Source organism: Anguilla anguilla, chromosome 13 (assembly GCF_013347855.1).
Source record: "Anguilla anguilla isolate fAngAng1 chromosome 13, fAngAng1.pri, whole genome shotgun sequence".
Taxonomy (NCBI): Eukaryota; Metazoa; Chordata; class Actinopteri; order Anguilliformes; family Anguillidae; genus Anguilla; species Anguilla anguilla.
In genome coordinates this window covers 24,580,424-24,596,853 of record NC_049213.1, presented here as the reverse complement: position 1 = coordinate 24,596,853, position 16,430 = coordinate 24,580,424, and the positions used below count along the sequence as shown (strand labels likewise).

Sequence of the window (16,430 nt, the reverse complement as noted above, 5' to 3'; positions counted from 1 at the left end):
CAGCTATTGCATGCTGGTTTATATTTCAGCAACACTGGAGCAGGGAGGAGCTATCCTTCAGCACCACACACTGAATACTACTTCATGCGCAAGTTCTTACTGTCATCAGCCGTCTTACATTTCCAAAGGTTGGGCAGAGCTTATCATACGATCAATCTACCTTTGTTTTATATAGCACATTTCATAGACTGTAATACAGCACAACGTGAGTCATGGATAATACAGATAACAAAAACAAAAAATTAAAAGCATTAAAATGTATTTTTTTAAGGCAAGAAGTACAAAAAGAGAAGTAATACAATAAATAATATCAGTAAAACTAGACCAGTAAGAACTCAAGTAAAAGCAATGATAAAAAGGTATGTCTTGAGTTCCTTCTTAAAGCCATCCAAGGACTGAGCAGCCCTCAGACACTCTAGCAAACTAAGGCCGGGGCCCTAGACACTAAATGATGCCCTGCCAAAGATTTCTGTCTTGTATCTTGATGTAAACAAGAGATTATTGTCACAGGGTCTGAGTGCCGTGTTAGGGCACCTTAAAGCAAGTGAGATAGGTAGGGGGCTAGGCAATGAAGAGACATTTTTAAGAGAATTTTAATATCAATTCTAAAATGAACAGGTAACCGATGAAGACAGGAGTTGTGTGCTGTCATTCTGGTTTGATTTCTGATATAGGTAAAGACTTGTGGAGCAGCCCTTATAAAAATGCTTTAACATAGTATGTTTTAACTTCAAACCACTGAACCAAGTAAATAACTTGTCATGATCAAAATGTTATTACAGTGTATATTATGATTAACACCAAGTGTACAAAATTAGAGGATACAGCAGAAGCATTCCATATTTTTATTCCTGAAGTTTTCCCACAAGTGTGAGTGTGGCAAGCCAGTACACTGTACATTTTTGAACAAGTGCATTATGATAACATAAAAAAGAAAACATTCTGAAGACTTGTTGTTGTGAAATCTCACATACACCCACATCCCCCTGAATCAAATATGTTTGGTGTAGGACTGTCTCTTCCTTTTCAAACCACCCCATTGTCTCTACACTAGATGCCAGACTTGCTGTATGCTTCAAAACCCACAACACTATTTTGCTCACCACCCCTAAAAGGTAATTTGATTGGAATTGAAAAAAGTTCATTGAAGCTACAAGAACCTAGAGAGACAACATTTGCTTCTTGCCTCAGCTTGGACAGCTGTGTGAACAATGGCTGCAATCTGGTGTAATGAATACTGTTAGGGACAATAAATAATCCTCTATATACACCCCTCAGGGTTCCCAAAGGTGGAAAAAAAACTGGGTGAAGGCAGTCATAGGGCACAGAGGTGGGCCCAGGTTTCTGATCGCTTTCAGACATAGGGACTATGACCCCCTCTGGGTCCCCAGCTATGACCTGGTCACACTATTCAGTAGCTCGTCTTTGCCCATTTGGTAGTGGCTCTTCTTCCAGACGTCCCTCAGGTTCTGCAGGATGACGCCAATCTCCTTGCCGGAGGAGATGCCCATCTTCCTCAGGTCATGCCCACTGACAGGAAAGCGGGGGATGGCCCACCTCTGCAACTGCGCAAGCAGCCGCACCTCACCCTGGTACTTCAGCAGCTCACACATTTTACTCTGGGCATCAGGCTCCCTTGACTGTGATGACAGATAAAGTATTACCGCTGTTAATAATAACAATAATAATAAGAAGCAGACCGATGATGAAAGAAATAACTACTAATTCCTTTTTAATACAGTTAAGCCCCCTGCTCATTTTGATAAATTATATAAGCTCAGTAATGACTACTGTGAAAGTCACCTCATCCTAAGATGCAAGCATCTTCCCCCTCATTTCTAAGAGCAGGAAATCCCATTTGGGAGGTGGCTGGCTAGCAGGCATAGGACGGGTTAACAGCAACTGGCTTTGAAATAAAATGTAAAAAAAGAATCAAACACGATGCTGCTTACATCAATGATGAAATCTGTGAAGGGCTTGAGGCTGTCGGGCTCGTCCGCGGACTTGACAAGCTCCCGTCTGTGCTTCACCAGGAAGAGCCCCAGGTTCTTCTCCTCCCTGGAGATCTTCAGCCGCAGGTCCAACTTGTCCACTTCCGCCGAGCACCGGAACAGTGCCGACAGGAGCGTCATGGGCTTAGGTGACCAACCGCGTGACTGCTGCCACACCCGCGTCAGCTCTGCCACATTCCCCTCCACAGGTAATCCTGAAAGGCATGCCCAAAACGGGACTTATACACTGGCTACATAGCAGTTTGAGCCATTTTACCACAAGCAGGTGGTGGGTGGGAGAGTGTCAAGGACAGGCTGCATACATTATACATGCATACCATATAGATTAAGCCAAGCATGCATTTTTCTTCATTTTTTATTCTTAGTGCTATTCACCATGAAATATTAAGGATACATCTCTAAGATGAAATCACATTCTAAATACTACAGGGCGGGATTCAATTTTATCAAACAGGGCAAAACTGTGATTGTGGCTGTGATTAATGCTACTGGTTCTGTAGTCCAAAGATGACATTGGCTCTGATTAAATTAATAAACAGCCAGATACAGATGAAAGTGATTTTATGCGATTATACTTTTTTTTAAGCTGAAAAGCTGAGAAGAGGCAGAGTGGAGGACAGTGAACGCCTCGACGCCCTCGTTCTTGTCCTGCTCACCCATATACTGAGCCAGACCCAGCTTGTACATGATCTCCACCAGATGCGCCGCGTGGTTTCCCACCAGTGTCTTCTTCAGCTCCACCCAGATGCGCTCTCCAGAGATGGCGGCTAGCCCCTGGGCGTTCTCCCGGATGGCCTGCAGCGTCTCAGCGTCGTGTTCCCCGGCTTCTGCTGCCACCCTTCCGTAAAACCTGTGGAATGACAGGAACAAGAGATTGGTGTCAGCAAGATCCTGGTGGAGCTCAGTAGTGGACTGCAGCTTGGAAAGCAGCAGCTGTACACAGTTCAGTGGGGGCGTACACTAGAGTCTCCTCAATTTTCAGAAAAGACTGGTGATGGGCAGGCCCCATCAATGTGACTGGGCTTTTAAAATTAGGATTAAAGTAAAAACAGAATGTAATAAATAGTGCAAGAATACATGAAGTAAGCGTGTGCATGCATGTGTGCATATGTGTGCATGTGTGAAAGACCTGGGACAATAAATATTGCAGCAACTCCACTGCACACATAAACAAACCATTGTTAGCTCACAAATTTGGTCCAAAAAACATCCTGGTAATTAAACAGTACCATAATCTCCCTGTTATAATCAAGAAGTTACCTCTGCATTTTACCTGTGTTTTCCTTTTAATCTGGAATGCAAAGTGATCATATTTTAGATGTTTTTCAGCTTATACAGAACTCTACACAGTCCAGAATACAGCAATTAAATGAACCAATTCCTACTTACCTGAAGTATCTTAGAATCCTCAAGTAGTCCTCCTGAATCCTCTGTTCCGCGCTGCCAACAAACCGGACCTTGCAATTCTTAAGGTCTTCATAGCCATTAAAGTAGTCATACAGGGTCCCATCTAAACCTAGTAAGGCAACACAAAAGCTCAGTCAAACACAAAAAGCTCTCATTTACCACTGCACATTGGAAATAATTCAAATGAATGTCGATGACTGACAATTGTTAAATATTTGAACTTGTAAATAATGCAATATACTTATTAATATGTATTATTTCTATAATTAAATAAATCGGTACATATGTTAAATTACCCAATTTAGTGTCAGGTAAATCGAGCCTTTTCACTATAAAAAAAGTGCTTTGAGATACTGAAAAGTGCCATACAAATTAAACCTACTAGTACAAAAACTAATTTATACGTTAGGCATTATGAACAGGTAGAATACCAAAAAACATGGAGTTGATGGTGAGGTCCCTGCGCTCTGCGTCTTGCTTCCAGTCTGTGGTGAACTCCACCTCAGCGTGCCGTCCGTCTGTCTGTACGTCCACTCGCAGTGTAGTCACCTCAAAGTTCTCATTGTGTATCTACATTGACAAATAGATGCACTGATACGGATACAACTGAAACATGAAACATACAGAAAAATCCATAGCTTTGATGATCTTTTAGAGGGAAAAATGTAAGACAAGCAATAGCCACTTTAAAGTCTGATAAAGGGAAAACACCTATTGCCAAGAAGCAGCAATAGCTACATAAAATTTGTCTAAAGTCACAGTAACATTGTGAAAAGTTCTGATGGTAGCCAATAAAGGCACACTCATTTTGAAGACAGCTCCTCACCCGAGCAGTGATGGTCCCATGCTTCTCTCCTTTGTTATTGATCATCCGGACCCCTGCTGCCTGGAACATACGCTTCATCTCATCGGGTGTGGCCGTCGTGGCGAAATCCACGTCATCCGGCCGCTTCCCTGACAGGAGGTCCCGCACGGCGCCCCCTGCTATTCGCAGCTCAAAATGGTTCTTCTCAAAAAGCTCTGTGTTATCAGACACATCAGTCACAACAAAGACACAGAGCTGGTGTGAAAGCGTTTAAGGTGTTCAGGGCTGCACAGATGGAAACGCCACTCCCAATGCAAGAGTTTGAGCCATTCAGGTCAGCACATTGTAGGACTTCCCCTGCAGTTAAACCAACCTGCTTTAAGTAAGACCTAGAATAGCTCAAACTGCACCAAGTGCCACTTCCATCCCTGTGTGAGAAAGCATTTTGTGTGTACATTCAAGATTTCCCTCACTCATACTTAAAAAAACCTGAAGTGCTTTATTAAACCCTTAATGGATCAATGCAGCACTTCAGGTTCAACTGATCACAGGAACCACTAGAGTAGGATGGGCTGAGGAATATCTTGCTGGCTGAAGCCCTCCTAGCTGTAGCCAATTATGCATCTTCCAAAAGTGCTGCCTGATACAGTCACAGTAGCTAGGACTAGGTTCAGTATCATGGGAATTGCAATAACGTGTAGTCCTTTAGTTAGCTATGCTATTCTAACAAAACTCATAGGACAGAAAAGCCTGTTCATATTTTGTCCTAAAATTGTAAAGCATCCTAAAATCACAAAACATAACCCCTCTGTTTGCTTCAACTTCGACGCGCGAAATGTACAAGTCATATCTGTGCTCCGTTATTAAGTAGTTTTAATCAAAATGTCACTTTTAAAGGCATTTTTAAAGCCTTTTCAACTACATTTTTTATTGTGGGTATTGGGTTTTATTTTGGGTGTGTAAAGTGTGGATGACATAACGTTTCACGTTGATTTGGCATGCTGGCTTCATTTAAGGAAAACATCCATACCTGCTATGCTATTCAGCCCATCGGTGAACAAAGACTGAAACTCTTTCGTTTTCAGCTGCATGGTAACGAAACTGCAGTTCCAAAGGAGATTAATTCTGCCAGTCACCCGTGGGTTCACAAATATGCGTCCCCACATCTGGTGGGGAGAACACAGTTAGACATACTGCTCCCGAACATTTGGATTAGCTTGCAATAAAACCAGACAGTGTAGGGAAGTGCATCATATCTCACAATAAACATAACTGCAACACAAAATCACCAAATATCAAGATGACACGTGGAAATGTGTCGAGACAACTGGTTTTCTGCTAGTTGCATTTCTAGTAGCTAGTTGCATTTCCAGTAAACCTGACAGGTTAGCTAATCGGACATCTGATTATCTTTCCAATAGTTTTCTCTTACAGGTTTATTCGCGATTTCAGTAGCTAGTACCATCGTGCAAAACGTGTCATGCTCCAAACGACCGTAACTGGATGGCAGTAAAAAGTTTCTAGTTTACTATAAATAATCACACTTCATCTCGCTAGCATTATTACATATTTGCAACAAGGCTGTGAGTGCTACAATTACAATGTACAAACCTGTAATAAAATGGTTTGATTCTGTCTTTAGCTGGACAGCGACATTGCAAATGTCTTAACATTTCCCTAGTCAACTGATGTTAACAGAGGGGATTCTGGGACATTTAGTTTTTATTCTTAAAATAGCGAGAAAGGATGAGACATGCAAGCAAGCTAGCCAATACAGTTCAGTGAAGCTATCCAATAAAATGACGTTTTGATATGGCTAGGCGGGATCTGGAGATAAAAAATAAAATGACGCAATAATAAATAGCCGAAACCGGAAACAGTCACAGCCCATGGTTCCAAGGGAAATTTGTCGAGCGATAAACAAACAAGAATCAAGTGTTTGGACCAGAATGTCTTGCGTTGTAATTTCAAGAAAAAAAGCCATATGCCTAAGTATCCAGCTTTAGTGAACACGTAACGCTAGGTGCAATTTCTATAAACGGTACTTTTAAATCCACAGTACGTTTTATTTATCCGCGGTTTAACTTAGTTTACAGAGAGTTCAGACGCCATGCCCCAGGACGCCCCGGATCAAGCTGGTCAGCTTCTACCTCTGATTAGATCGCTGATCAGCAGGATACCGTCGCATGTTGTATTTTGCAACAGAAGCCCCCGAGAAATTAATCTGATTTGGATTAATTTTAAAGGGGAGCCGCAGTCTTATGGCACGTTACAGCCAGGCGCTTGGCGAAGAATGGCGACTTTCGTGGGTAAGTGTAGCCAAGATGTTCATGACGAAATGCTTGCTCGTCAACATGCTTTACGAAACCACGAAACCCTGATTCATCTCCTGTTCTATTGAAGGTCACCCGTGGTTGTTCCGAGACGCAGAGATGGACGAACCTATGTTGGTGAATGGCAAAGAAGTATTTCTTCCGAAAGCCATGGAAAATGCCCAAGTTGTGCTGGTGAACATCACGTTGCCAGGTAACGTTGTTGATCCTCTTCAGCTTGCTAGCCCCATTATTGCGTTCTACTACAAAGTGAGATTTACATCGAACACGTCAAATGGATTCCGGTGCAGTGAACAGGATGCTGTCCAGATTACTTAACGGTCTGGGCAGATGCGATGCAGATTTGTTCACGAAAAATGTGACCACGTTGATACTCAGTTCCAATAGGGGATCCTGTATACCAGCTCTCTTGAAACACGAATTTGATCCGAACCGGAGGAAAGGCTCAGTAAATAGGATGTGCCATCAAGTACTGTTTAAGGTCTTATATTAAATAACTAATTGTCGATGCAACAATACGTTGATAAAACGTATAGTTTCCCTGAGGTACCCATTGCCGATAAGTGAGTTTTAGTGGAAAAACATTGTGGGAACGCCTGTGCGTATTTTGGGCGAAGTCTATAATTGTCCATATTTTAATGGCATAAGACTCTCGTCAGCATCTCTGTAAGTTGTCACGTTGAAGTTTTGCCCTGTACTTTACATCAAACCACCCCAGTTGGCACCAGAAAGAAAATTCACTGTTTTGCATCAATGAATGTATGACTTTTATTGTCATGCTTGTGTATAGCTTCCATGGGTACTACAAAGGTGTTATCTAAATACATTTTCTCTATTATTACTTGTTGTGCCTTAAAGTCTCCTATCCATGTAAACTGGCATTATAATTCTTGCCAAATGTAAGATGAGTTTTGAGTGGGTGGCTCCTCTGCTCCCTGTGCATCTTAGTGTTCAGCCTGAAGGAACGGGCGTTACAGGTGGTGCGACGCCTTGTGAATCCAGCGGACTACAGGAAGCTGGAGATCGCCCGGTGTCTCCATGATGACCTGGAGGACCACCCCAGCGTGCTAAAGGATTTGAGGCGGCTCACGCGCAAGGTGGAGCAGCGGCTTCGGGAGGAGAGGGAAGCACAGCAGATTTAAATCTGGACCAAAACACGGAAGATATCCATATACAGATTTCTATCAACACTCAAGATCCGGCTGTGTAAAACAAACTGCTGCTGATCCAAAGCTTAAGGACACCTAAGGCCAGCTGCTCAGAAAGAAGTGGCTACTACGACAGAGGTGTGATGGAAAACATGAAACGGCATTACAAAAGCTGAAGAGTAGATTTCTCTTTTTCCAGGAGATTAAAAACAGGTCTTGCTTCTTTTTTGAATAACATAACAATGAATAACATATTTTTTAAATGAAACCATTTATTATTTAGCCAGCCACAGATTATTTTTAATGTGAAATAGCATTGTTTATATTTACACTTTGTCCATGTATGGAGCATTTTTGGCAATAAGGTTAGCTGCCTCTTCTCAGGGTTCTCACTGTCCTTGAAAATATGTTAATCATAGCAAGTTATGGAAAAGCAATGGGAAGTGCTAAAATACTGCTCTTAAAAATGGGAGCATTGCTCAGATATAAACATATACAGAGCATGACATGTATCCACCTTCATTGGCTTGTACATTAATTCTGCTACCAAACATCAGTCACTAGAGAATGAAGTTTGTAATAATGTAAAGTAATTGGCTGATAATGTGTATCTATCTTGCAAAGTAGGCTTGATGTTTGCAGCTAAAAAGTAATTGTAAAATCATCCATTCACTCTTAAAACCTCATAGTCGTGGAAAATATACATCTGCTTTGAGTGGGAACCTTGCTAACTCGCTATTCCCCTTCTTTCCAGATCTTGTGCAGACAATCAATGGATATTAAGTCAACTGGGTTGTTAATAAGCCAATGACTGCTGTAAAATGTATGGTGTGTGGGAGCATGGCCCCTGACCTTTTGAAGGAACCCCCCCTACACACACATACACGATCCACTTTGTTGGATGACAGAAATCAAGTTGCCCAACCTCATGTAAAATGAAAGCTATGCTGCTCCCTGTGTTCATTGGGTAATTGCCCTCAAGATTCTTTCTTAAATGAGTGCAGTAGTAGGTAATGCACATAAGTGTTGTACATATGTAAATAAAAAGAGACCTGTAGAGAATATATTCTTCATTTTTAAAGAAGATGAATAAATACATATAGCTTTAAAATACATCAGCATCAAAAAATAGAAAACATGGAACACTGACAACATGGACAAATAAGCAAAGGTTTCATGAGGATTGGACAGGCAGTTGGTAAGTTATGGCTATTTTTGTGTTTGGCCATGACTTTTTGACATGTTTATGAATCAAGAACATCAAAACTCAGCTTTTTGTCCAACTTTGGTGTGGCCTCTGGGATTTTTGAGCACACCAGTGCTCACTTTCTTAGTGATGTTCCAAACAGTTGGTTGTGGTTAGCCTAAGGTTCGGTCTATGTCGCTGATGGTTTTTTTTTCTCCCTTATTTCTCAGCCTCATAGCTTCCTTGACTTTCATTGGCACAACTCTGGTCTTCATGTTGACAAATGGCAATAACAGACCCCAAAGGCAATCAGAAGGCCTGAATCAAAACTAGATACTGAAAGCTCACTTATGCCTATACTATGGATGCAATCTGAAACACCAGGCATTTGTCCCAAACTTTATGACACTCTGAAATGGGGGGGCTGTTTATAAAAAGTGCTGTAATTTCTACATGTTGAAACCAAACTGTATGTAAAATACCCTTAAATAAAAGCTGAGAATGTGCACTTTAATAATGTTGTTATATAATTATATAATGTAAATAAAAGTTATTAATTGGGGCAGTTGCATGGGCTCCTTTAAGCATGTACACAGGAAGCATGTACATGACACATAATCATCTGTTCTGTTCTTTCTGCTTCAAACCTAGATATATATATCTCAACTAGTGCTTCATACCAACTTGTGTATGTAGTCTCTACATTCTGCAGGCATGTACCGCATCACAACATATAGAGATTGACTTGCTAATAGATCAGTCTCTCCTCATGTTCATCAGTATTCATCTGTTCAACTGAAGGATATCCTTTACTGTGTGAAATAATATTGCCTATTCTCAACCAGTACCTGAATCTCCATAACTTAATTCAACATGAGAGAAAGAAGATGAGTAAAATGTGGCTGACGTAACACAGAGACCGAGTGATCTTGGCATGTTCCTTTTATATTTGAAAAAGATTAGGCTCTGCAGTCAATTTCCAGGACCTAATGGATCATTTTGATTTAATTCAAATAAATGTAAGAGGGAGAATAATGGATTTTAAATCTTGTTAACAAAGTCATCACTAAATTATCCTACATGACAATAGCCTATGGACAGCCAGGGTTTAAGATCATTCTTGAATAACCAAATTTGGTTTGAACGAATGTAATTGTAAAAGTGGCTCCTTGCTCTGAAGGGGTCTGGATTGTGTCAGACTGATTTTGCAAGGCCTGTAGCTGTGTATGCAATGTCCTGCACATGGCTTTTAAGTCCGCTGGCTGATGGAACATGGAGAAATTATTGTTATTTCTGTGGTGAGATACATTCATGAAATAGGCTAGTTCTCAAGCCATGTTTATGCCTGCCAGTTAGTTATTTTTTAAGTAGTAAATATTTGCCCATTTCTCTATCTTTCAAGATCCTTCCAATCCTTTTGTCTGCACTTGCAAACTGACCTGTTTACTTGAAACAAATTTTAAACTGAGTTCAAGTCTGAAGACAGATGATACTTGCAAAACAGGTTGGTTTGTTAACCCGCGAGGTAACCATCTTTTAGGCCAAAATAGCTTGGTACTTGCTGGAGTTCATAATTTCATTGACCTTAACGAGGGCCCCAGGACATCAAAGGTCCTCCACCGTATTACACCATAGGTATGATGTTCTTTTCAACGAACCTAAAAGCTCCGTTTTGGTCTCATCTGACCATAATATTCAATTCCACTTGAATTTTCAATTCTGTTTAAAAAAACAGCTGATGTTTATTTTTATTGACTGCTCAATAGATGCTTTTTCTTTACATTACATTCATTTAGCAGACACTCTTATCTAGAGCGACTTACGCAACTTTTTACATATTTAAATTGCATACGTTTGTACAACTAGATATGTATACTGAAGCAATGCAGGTTAAGTACCTTGCTTAACGCAGTGTCCTCAGGAATCAAACCTGATACCGGAAACTGTTTTCCTGGCAACATTTCAAAGTGTTATATGCAATAGTGGTGTATGTGGAAATGTGTTAATGAAAGGACAATTGAAGAGGGGAGGCGGCGTATTTAAGTGGGGTTTACAGGGCTGTTGTACAGTTTCTATGCTGGTCTCATTTGCTCCACACTCCACAACAGTAGGTGGCGGTAATGCACCTTCACGCATCCATCGAAGAAGAAGAAGAAAAATGGCAGAAATGTTTTAGCTGGAAATTATTGTTGTATGTTTCTCACACATCTTCAAAATGGATAAAAGGAAAAAGCAATATGATGTAACAGCTGCATCCGTGAGTTTTTTTTTAACTTTATTGCTACATAGCTTATTTAATGGATCAATAAATAAAGCGTTTTATGAGCCTGTTAAGCATGCTACTTGCCTAACTATGCTAGCTAGCGAATGTAACTTGTTTCTAGCTAATATAATCTTGTTTTGATCCAAAGCTGGTTGATCTCAAAGCTGAACTCTACAGAAAGCAAGAGCAGTTCAAGCAAGAAAAATTAGCTTCTGACGCTGGGGTTCCTGCGAAACCAAAGTCTAAATTCAAGGTACGTAACATATCCCAGTGACTAGTGAACGTTGCGTAACGTTGATTATTTCACCTAACTTAAGTTATCTGTCATTTGAATAGTACAACAATTAGCTGGCGTACTAGTTAGCCGGCTACAATTCCGTGTTCGGCCTGCTAGTGGGCAGGCTTGCTTCATGGTGGTGTGCTGGTGGTCTATGGTTGAGCCCTACAGAAGCCGAACGTATGGGAGAAGCAGAATGAGGGCGTGTCGGCCCGGTCACAGAAGGATGTAGAAGAGGCAAAAGAAGAGGAAAATACCCTTGACAACTCGAGGTGTGTAGTTACATATTGACCATTAACGTGGTGTTGGCCAGATGTCTGCCAGTTAACTCGGATTCGGAGATTGTGTAGAAATTACGACCCATTACTATTAAGCTGCCAAACCATCCATAGTGCAAACTGGGTGTTGAGCTGTGTGCCATCGGTATGACCATGACTTATTTTATTAATTTTTTTCATTTTGGGTTTGCATGTTGACTTTTTCGTTGCAGACGTAAGCTTGAAGAGAAAGCCAAGCTGTATGAGCAGATGACTAAAGGAGATTTCCCAGGTATCATGTTCGCTGTCTGGTAATAGTGTTGTGTTGACGTGAAAATATAATGTTTAGAGTGTCCACTCAAATTAGAGAGAAAGTATAATGAGATTTGCAACTTAATCTGTTGTCATGTAGTTGCTATATTTTCAGCCCTTTCAGACCTTCTGTAATTCCGTTTTTTGTGAGTGACACCCATCTAGTCCAGTTACTGTAAGTGTTTATGGGAGGGGAGGTTTTATAACAATTCCTCCCAAAGAAAATTATACACTTTACCTCAACCTCCTGATTTTTAAGTAGCCTAAACAATGGGGTTTCAATGGTGGAGGAATCTCTGTCTTAGTGCTTTTGGGGGTATTTGTTTTTATTTCATAATAGTTTGATGTATTTGATTTCTATTGTTTTTGTCAGATGAGGAATCAGACAGCCTGTACCTGGTGGATTTCACACAGAAGATCATAGACCAGAAGAGGGAGCTGCAGGCCCAGAGTGAGAGACCAGGAGTAGCAAGGGAGGGTGGGGAGGGTTCTGAAGAGCTGACACCCATCCCTCCCCCCCAGAACCCTGATGAGGAATGGTGTGTGTATTTGCGCAACAAGAGTTTATTTGAATGTCACCCTGTTGCCTTCTAGCCTGCAGCTCTCTCACTCTCTCTTGACGCTTCGCTTGTGTCCCCTCAGGGTGGATTACGTGGATGCCCTGGGACGCTCGCGTAAGTGCATGAAGAAGGATCTGCCACAGTTTCAGAAGATGGACCTGGACCTTCATGGCAAGAGGTGATGAGAGAAAGCTGGCCAAATTACAGAGGATGCTCCATCCACATGTCTCCAGTCATTATACTTCACACACTATTAGCTTGGTTCTGGTGCAGGAAGAGAAGGTAATGAAAAACAGCAGTTATTTATGTGTCATGTTGTCAGACATGTATGAGGCTGGCTGGCTAAATAAGCAAGGCCTGATCCATGGCTAGTTTGATGATGCTGTGTTTTGTTACAAACTCGGTGACGGTCCTCAGCATGCCCAGTTACGGGTATCTTCGGTTGCCTGATATCAGTCCGGTTTCTAGGAGATGGTCAATGGCTTCCACTACTGCATGCATCTCCTGAAAAGGGTTGCCAGGCAATGGTGTGCATCTCCACGTCAGCGCATATCCCAACGGGGCCGTGACTTCCTCATCGACAGCTGTAGGGGAGACTGAAACAAACACAGCAGCACCCAAAGCAAAACACAGCAGGGGAGAAAACAAAACCCTGGGATATACCATTTTATTGACCCTCCCTGACACAGCCCTAGCAAATTAGAACAGCTTACTGCAGTAAAGTCAGCAGTCAGCTTATGGAGTTGAATGATACTAGTCATTATCTGGGATGAATGTGTTATGCCTGCTTTCTATACAGGAGTGAACCCGGTGGGAAAACTCTGCTGTCGGAGGACATGCGTAGAGAACTGCAGCGGCAGGAGTGGGAGAGGGAGGAAGAGGAGGCGATGAAGAGGCCAGTGGGGCCACTGCACTATGAGGACATCCGAGACAAAGGTGAGAGGAGGAGGGAGGCAGAAGTTGTAATGTCGGATGCTCATTGGCCTGAATTGTGTATTATGATCAAGGTAGGATGGTTTATGCTGTCACATTGTTGCACAAAGTTCATTTTCTAGTCTGGTAGCCCTTAAACACGGTGATGTACAAAGCTGGTGTTTTTGAGTTCTATCAGCTGAACAAGGGCGCATAGCTCAAAATGGGGAAAAAAGAGTAAAATGAAGGTAAGTTTCTTACTAGTATATGATAGTATGTTTTCCACACCAAGAGTTGTTAATTCATTGAATAGCTTGCAAGGTTAGTTGGCAGAGGCTGAGACCTTGGGGTGTTCAGGAATCGGCAGTGACGAGCCTTGATGTGCTGAATAGCCTCCGCGGCTTATGATGTTCTCAACATGTGTGCCTCAGTTTTGACTTATGGAGTTGTGAATGTGCCTCAGTGTGTCTCAGGAGTCTTATGAAGTTGTGAATGTGTCTCAGGTGTCTTAGGTGTCTTATGGAGTTGTGAATGTGCCTCAGTGTGTCTCAGGAGTCTTATGAAGTTGTGAATGTGCCTCAGTGTGTCTCAGGTGTCTTATGGAGTTGTGAATGTGCCTCAGTGTGTCTCAGGTGTCTTAGGTGTCTTATGGAGTTGTGAATGTGCCTCAGTGTGTCTCAGGTGTCTTATGGAGTTGTGAATGTGCCTCAGTGTGTCTCAGGTGTCTTATGGAGTTGTGAATGTGCCTCAGTGTGTCTCAGGTGTCTTATGGAGTTGTGAATGTGCCTCAGTGTGTCTCAGGTGGCTGTTGTGTCGGTGCTCTGAATGGGCCTCTCTGTGTGGGTTTCAGAGGCTCGGGACCTGGGCGTGGGCTACTTTGCCTTCGCTCAAGATGAAGCGCTGCGTAAGAAGCAGCGGGACACGCTGGACATGCTCAGAGACCAGGTGAGTCGCTCGCTCAGCCGGGGAGAGGGCGTGCTCGCGTGCGGGACGTGGGTGGGGTGGTGCCCTGTGCAGGTGGGAGGTAAGGTCCAGGTGCTCAACACACTGTTGTGATGGCTCCTTACAGACAACCGACCAGCGCAGCAAAAGAGACAAGCTGAAGGAGAAGAGGAAGGCCCTCCTGCGGGCTAGGCTGAACAAGGTGCGGCAGAGGAAGATGAAGGGTGCCAAGTTGGATGGGACAGAGGAAGAGCTGGCAGCTGAGGGGAACCAAGGTGAGCCTGGCTTTTAGAAGTGCCACATTCTGCTATTCAGACAAGGGCTGCAGTGGCAAAAATGATTGTTAGAGGTGGTTGCAGTCCATGCTATCCAGCCACCTGTACTGTGGGCACATTTGGTCTTTCTCTCCTCATGAACTCAAAGTGTGTTAAGAACTAAAGGAAGGGTTAAAACTCGCATAAACACATGGAAATCCAGCATGGGTGTGTGAGGGTGTTGTGTTCAGATCAGAGACAGTTCTTGATTTCTGTTGTTCCGTGACAGGGGAGGAAGAGGAGGAGGACATGGTCGGGCCCTTGCCAGCGGCAGAAGAACCTCCTGCAGCTCCCGCTCTGAAGAAAGTGGTGGTGGAGGTCCAGGAAAGGAGGGACACAAGGCCGGGCGTACCACATGTCCGAGAGTGGGACAGGGGCAAAGGTAATTTCCAGAGACATGGGCAATGCCAGATGTCTCGCCTCTCAGAACAGCTTTTCTCATTCTCTGTGCATTTTATTTTCCTCTAAATTCACTATTCCGTTTGTTCATTGCCTTCACCAGAATAAACTGGTTTTGGATTCTATGACTTGCATATTTTATCACTAGAGGGAATCTAAGGGATAGTGGTTCTACAGTCTGTAGCGGCATTGTTTTAGATCTTATGTGTTCACAAGAAAATCTATGGGATCTCTTTTCACCCAAGTAGAATTGTGCCAATGCAGTGCTGTGTTCTGACTACAGCATTGCTTCCTGTTTCAGAGTTCCTTCTTGGCCATTGGACCAGCAAGCGACGGGATGAGCGGGAGGCGGAGTTTGCCCCTCCTTCTGCATACTTCTCCGATGACAGGAGGCCGAGTCACAGTCAGGGGACGGAGGGGGGCAAACACAAACTCGCCTTCCGCTGGTCGGGGGCGCAGGCCCGGGAGGGCGGGGCTACATCCTGGCGGACCGGCTCAGAGCAGTCCCAGCAGCCAGCACAGAGTCAGCAGTCAGACCAGCCTCAGGCCGCTCCCCAGCCACACAGCCTGGACGACCTGCTGTCTTTCTACAAACACACCACCTGACTGTCACACTTCCCGGAGAATTGTGGGATATTTTCTGAGAAGGCATAGGGAGTCAGTCTGCCTCCTACACAGTAACAAAGATGCACAGGGACAGACAGACACAGTCCCTATGTTATCAGGCACCTGACCTCTGAAGCCAGTAAGGCATTTTCCAGGGCCCAGAATATTAGTAATGGTGTGGGCCAGTATGGGACACTAGGCCAGGAGTGTGTGATGTAGTGTTTCAATTCATTTCATACTCAGGAAAGATTTACAAAACCATCTTTTGAAAGAAAGGAATTTCCTGATTCCTGTCCTGTTGGTGTTTTCAGAAGGTCTGTGTTGTGTATTAAATTTCATTTGGACAATAATGGCTTTTGTTGAATTCTCATTGGTGAGAATCTGATTATTGAAGCTCCTGTTTGCTTTTCTTTCATTGTGTTGTTGTTGCTTTGCATCCCTTCGCACGAGCATAAAGATTAGCTTGAGTAACACACTGGATATTGCATTTGGCCTGCATTTTTGCAACAGATGAAGTGGTTAATGAACCCAGAAAGCCTTGTGCATACATACAGTGCATTCCATGCTCTGCTGTGTACTTCATTTTCCCTTTGATTGAAATTAGGGGCTCTGTTTTTCACGCGAGACTGTTCATTGCAAAATTTCAATAACTGTGCTTACACAGATTTTCCTGTAGAGGGCAGAGTGAACGCTCATA

The 16,430-nt window shown here is 42.9% G+C and overlaps 3 protein-coding genes across 4 annotated transcripts; 2 read left to right on the top strand and 1 right to left on the bottom strand.

Moving 5' to 3' along the window:
• Positions 1-817: 817 nt before the first annotated feature.
• trnt1 (tRNA nucleotidyl transferase, CCA-adding, 1) lies at positions 818-5,927 on the bottom strand. Its single transcript, XM_035388026.1, has 8 exons — positions 5,836-5,927; positions 5,255-5,390; positions 4,246-4,439; positions 3,851-3,989; positions 3,402-3,528; positions 2,669-2,862; positions 1,953-2,206; positions 818-1,640 (listed from the first exon to the last, which is right to left on the bottom strand). The coding sequence occupies exons 2-8, from the start codon at positions 5,388-5,390 to the stop codon at positions 1,392-1,394; spliced, it is 1,293 nt and encodes a 430-aa protein (XP_035243917.1). The 5' UTR covers positions 5,836-5,927; the 3' UTR covers positions 818-1,391.
• Positions 5,928-6,088: 161 nt separating this feature from the next.
• On the top strand, positions 6,089-9,405 carry vhl (von Hippel-Lindau tumor suppressor). Its single transcript, XM_035389616.1, has 3 exons — positions 6,089-6,533; positions 6,628-6,750; positions 7,506-9,405. Exons 1-3 carry the CDS (start codon positions 6,335-6,337, stop codon positions 7,697-7,699), a joined length of 516 nt encoding a protein of 171 aa, XP_035245507.1. The 5' UTR covers positions 6,089-6,334; the 3' UTR covers positions 7,700-9,405.
• A 1,626-nt stretch (positions 9,406-11,031) lies between these two features.
• Positions 11,032-16,211, top strand: ccdc174 (coiled-coil domain containing 174). 2 transcript variants are annotated; one of them, XM_035389564.1, is made up of 11 exons: positions 11,032-11,148; positions 11,303-11,407; positions 11,603-11,703; positions 11,922-11,980; positions 12,374-12,539; positions 12,643-12,738; positions 13,360-13,496; positions 14,323-14,417; positions 14,542-14,689; positions 14,958-15,110; positions 15,429-16,211. In XM_035389564.1, the coding sequence occupies exons 1-11, from the start codon at positions 11,107-11,109 to the stop codon at positions 15,731-15,733; spliced, it is 1,407 nt and encodes a 468-aa protein (XP_035245455.1). In that variant the 5' UTR covers positions 11,032-11,106; the 3' UTR covers positions 15,734-16,211. The 2 variants fall into 2 exon arrangements, with proteins under 2 accessions (XP_035245455.1, XP_035245456.1); XM_035389565.1 differs by lacking the exon at positions 11,032-11,148 and having other exon boundaries at positions 11,595-11,703.
• The last annotated feature ends 219 nt before the right edge of the window (positions 16,212-16,430 follow it).